Consider the following 4,720-nt stretch of genomic DNA (forward strand, 5'->3'; position numbering starts at 1 on the left):
TTAAAAAAGTTATAATCTAGATTAGATTTAGATTTCAGCCATGAACGTTCTACTGCACGGCAATGGCCTCCCTACCTACCCTCCTCCCATTCCTCTCTGTTTAAAGCTTTTTGCGGCCAATCCTCGTCATTGATATCGAATTCGTCGTTCGTAGAATATAATCTAGAATTGAGAATAAAAAATAACCATGATTTAGTAATATTTATAACTACTAACAGCTATTTTTGCTTTTATTATATTTGTTCCTTACATAATCACGGGACCACAGGGTCCCGGACCTTTGGAAGGCGTACGAGGGGCCGAAGCCAACTCGCAGAGGCCCGTTGAACAATTTTAATCTAAATGTAATGGGACATCAGCCGGCGATTATCCCTGTATGCACTATGGAAGTACACCAAAGGACAATCCCCGGTTGATGCAGGACTATTGTGAGATATGGTAAAAGGAAATGATAGGGATATGGGTGTGGGCGGCTGTGGAATAGTTAACCGGTTAACTATGGGGACTATGGCCCCTGCCCCTGACCAATATTGAAAATACGGATAAACAGGCAGGGGGTGACTCGCAAACTCAATAGTGGGAGTTAGGAAACGGCCGCTAGCATGTAGCGACAAGGGAAGCAACATCCGTTGAGCTGCTTGAGGAAGGGGAGGCATCCCACGGCTATCAGAGCAATCCCGGAAGTACGGTCAAGACCCCTACCAGCATCTTACTGGGATACGTCCTTCCCCCAAGTGGAGCTGAAGGCAACTCCACTCTTGCGAATCTCCACTCAAACCAGCCGATTAAGGCAAGAGTGAGGTAGGAGAGGCCACTCCGGATAGTCACGAGTACCAACCGGAGTTAAAAAGTAGGGCCTCTCCCGGGAGTCAGGTCCGTGGGGTCGCCACTGCCCAACAGCTCGCCACAAGCTGCCTTGCGGACTTATATTATTAGTTTTTTTAGGTTAATTATAGGTAAAAAATAAAAAGAATAGGCAGTATTTCACGCACACTTTAATGAGTCAAGGACCTCATTCAGCATTGTTATCAATGCAGAAGTTACTAAACTTATTTTAATAATATTTACAAGACAAAAACAGCAAAACAAAAAACAAACATTCTGAATACTTTATTTTGGTCGGCTATGCAACCAAGGTGCCAAGAAATAACAAAACGCGCGTGTTGACATTTGACGTTTCACAATGTCATTGTCATAATGTCAGCTGAGAACTGTCAAAATACGTAAACATTGTTGATGGTGAATTTTCTAATACGATTTTCTCGTTAAATATTACAATTTCTAATAAGAAAATGTCTAAAAACGCCCAAGTAGTCGACGGCGAGGCGTCCGAGTCGGATTCCGAAATAGAAATCGGGAAATCTCCGGTTTGTATCCATTTTATTGAATGAAACAAACTTTCTGTAACTTTTAAACACTAATAATGTTTTTTTAGTATCACAAATACATTAAGAATACTTTGTTTAGTATCAAAATTATTTATTAACAATATAAAGCTTATTACGTATCATATTTAGGCCAAAATTAATATAAAATGTCGATAAACAAGGATGATAACATGGATGACTTAATTATATTATAATGACTTTATTTTCAGGATCTTGACCTAACAGTGAATACGAAGTCATTTGTGATCGCTGGAGAGGCTCCAGAATCTGATGATGGTGAGTGTGATAGTAATTATAGTCTATTAATTAATGATATCATACACTCAAGATGGACTGACAACCTGATTCACGTTGCAGAAAGTTGCTGTATGCAGGTCGCTTCCAATCACGCAATTTATAGTTACACTATTTTAGGCAGTGGAGAGATTGGCTGATTGCATGATTTTGATTGAAAAATTTCTCAATGTTACAAAATGTCATAATTATATTGGTATATCCACACCTCATCGCACTCAACTTTTGTAGAGTAAATATATTTTTTTTAAATAACAAATGGAGTTTCTTCCTCGTTCTTCTCCATTCAAAGCTACACCTTGGAATGAGTGCCTAGCTTTACTGATGGACAGACTGACACCCAGACACATTTTGTATATTTCTTTATTTGTTTATGTTTCAAAACTACCTTAGTATATTGTTTAATTGGTATAAATGATTTGACTTTGAAAAGTAATAATATAACACTATATTTCTCTTCCAGAAACTAAACTGACAATACCGCCAAACCCACCAGAGCTGGATCCCCCGCTGCACAGCGTCCTGCGTCCCACTCCGTCGCCAGCACCAGCTAGTTCCAACATTTACAACTCTTTGCTGCATCAGAAGCTTTGTAAGTATGCAGTAGACCTACAGTTAAAGGGTTTATTTTTAGTTTTTATGCCAACAAAAAAGAGGCTTGTGTGGAACCCTTAATTTGCAATATAAGTTTTTAAACTGACATGTACCTAGTATATAAAATAGAAAAATTGATAGTTATAGAAACTAGATAATAGATGATAGATTCTCAGACTTACTGAATACACATACAAAAATTTGGTAAAAATCGGTAAAGCCGTTTCAGAGGAGTATGGTAACTAACATTGTGACATGGAAATTTTATACATATAGGTATTAGGCTTTAGACAGACGGACTGCATTTCAAATGCAATCCAACTGCAAATTGCAGTACAAGAGCAGTTTGAATGTAGTTGACACGACTGCAATAGAAGTGCCAATCAAACGTGCAGTCCGATTAGAGTCAGCGTGCAGTCGGTGTGCATTTCACGTAATGCTGGGCTGCTCTTTAGTCTAGAGCCTTAGGTTAATGGTAAAATCCTTATGTAAATGTTCTAAAGAACTATTTTCCAACATTACAGGGGAATGCAACGTTTCATTCAGAGCCACCCTCGAAGGCCTCATCAAGCATACGACAGAAATATCGGTGGAGAAACTGACAAGAGCTGACAAAACACTACTGAATGTACAAGTAAGTAGTCAGTAGTAGTAATAATAGTCTGTCAGTCTGTCCGTCAATGAAGCTATGTCCTCGTTCAAGTGTAGCTTCGAATGAACAAGAACGAGCAAGAAACTCCATTCAATATGCAACGACACGCCTTTTATCCCCGAAGGGGTAGGCATAGGTGCCCATTACGGCACGTAATGCCGCTATACAATGTACACCCACTTTTCACCATTTGTGTTATAAGTCCCATGTAATAGGGGTGAGCCTATTGCCATATACTGGGCACGATTCCAGACTCCGTGCTACTACTGAGAAATTTTCGAAATACCGTTAAATCCCAGTAGTACTTTGCTTGACCTGGGAATCGAACCCGAAACCCCTTATCCGACATTCGCACTTATATTATATCTTATTTGAACTCGTTTCCACCAGTGCTGAGCTATGTGTACCAATGAATATGATTGGTCGAAGCCATACATAGCATAGCATATCTCTATCGGAGCTGCGGACAACGTAACAGGTTACCGGGACTCCAGCTCAAAGCAGGAGTAGGAACGGGGTGGTTTTTAGTCAGTAAGAGTCTGACACTCCCTCCCTCCTCACCCAGGGCGGGAGAAGTCATTGGATGGTTTTCCCCCCTCCAAAAAAAAGCATAGCCTAAACCACCCTGAACCTTGCTACCATTGCATCAGTTGACTGACCAATCTATATGAAAAGTTTCTTTTTTATTTCTTTCAGGAGAGTATGAGAGCTACGAATGCTAACTTGACATTAGCTAGGGCTCGCCTGAAACAACTTCACGCCGAATTAGACAAAGCGAACTGCAGTACCGCCTTACCAACAGTGAAAATAAAATAGCTTCTTATATTGTAATATTATCACTTTATTTGTCGTTTTTAAATAATAATAAATAATAATCTTATTCTACATAGTTTAATTTAATGTCTAACTGCCACACTCAGAGACATTAATGATTACTTAAACTATTCCTAAGTGACGATTTTGTATCGAAAACAATTGCTAAAGACTGGGTTAAGTAACCATTAAATGTCTTTATGTAACTTTCGTGAGACATACTAAATTAATTATTATGTTATCGGCTTACTCACGTAACTGTTTGACGAGGAACTCGACTAGTTTCAAGCCATGCTAGAGGCTCATATTCATGAGCAGCATTCCGCGACACACGACGCGGCAATTGTCGCGCAGCTACTGGCGACTCAAGTTTCTAGCATGGCTTGAAACTAGTCGAGTTCCTCGTCAAACCGTTACGTGAGTAAGCCGATAACATAATAATTAATTTAGTATGTCTAAAGTTTTGTAATACTGTGAGTCCGGTAAACGTCAAAAAGTACTATCGGCAAAATTGACGGTTGACCAGAGACGGAAAGAGGGACGTAGCTATGTAGGTTGTATAGCTCCGTCCCTCTTGCACTGCTCAATGATCGACCATTCTGACACAATTGTAATAGCAGACTAAGGCCCCGCTTGTCTAGTTACGCAACGTCCTGCGTGAGCGATCTAGAAGCGAACGCGAAGCGGTGCGGTGACACGCGAATACAACGCGATGCGGTGTGACGGCGGCTATGTCCTACGTACATGTGAATCGTTTCGTTTTATTTCTGTTTCCGACATTGTAAACAAGAACGCGCCGCACCGCATCGCCTTCGCGTCTAGATCGCTCACGCAGGACTCACAGTCAAAAATACTTTTTGACGAACAAATGCCAGCACATGAAGCTTATCACCTAACTATCAATGAATTTAGAACCTTAATCACTTGAAACATAGTTGAGAATTCAATAAACAGCTTTGGCAAAAATGTCTCACGAAAG

At 40.2% G+C, this 4,720-nt stretch overlaps 2 protein-coding genes across 2 annotated transcripts in view; both read left to right on the forward strand.

Moving 5' to 3' along the window:
• Nucleotides 1-4,720, forward strand: part of LOC118278646 (Kv channel-interacting protein 1) — a 173,650-nt gene that overhangs the window by 58,967 nt on the left and 109,963 nt on the right. The window lies entirely within an intron of this gene.
• Nucleotides 1,192-3,813, forward strand: LOC118278753 (uncharacterized). Its single transcript, XM_050703891.1, has 5 exons — nucleotides 1,192-1,367; nucleotides 1,598-1,664; nucleotides 2,146-2,274; nucleotides 2,801-2,910; nucleotides 3,625-3,813. Exons 1-5 carry the CDS (start codon nucleotides 1,293-1,295, stop codon nucleotides 3,742-3,744), a joined length of 501 nt encoding a protein of 166 aa, XP_050559848.1. The 5' UTR covers nucleotides 1,192-1,292; the 3' UTR covers nucleotides 3,745-3,813.

The sequence above is a fragment of the Spodoptera frugiperda genome, chromosome 24 (assembly GCF_023101765.2).
Source record: "Spodoptera frugiperda isolate SF20-4 chromosome 24, AGI-APGP_CSIRO_Sfru_2.0, whole genome shotgun sequence".
Lineage (NCBI taxonomy): Eukaryota > Metazoa > Arthropoda > Insecta > Lepidoptera > Noctuidae > Spodoptera > Spodoptera frugiperda.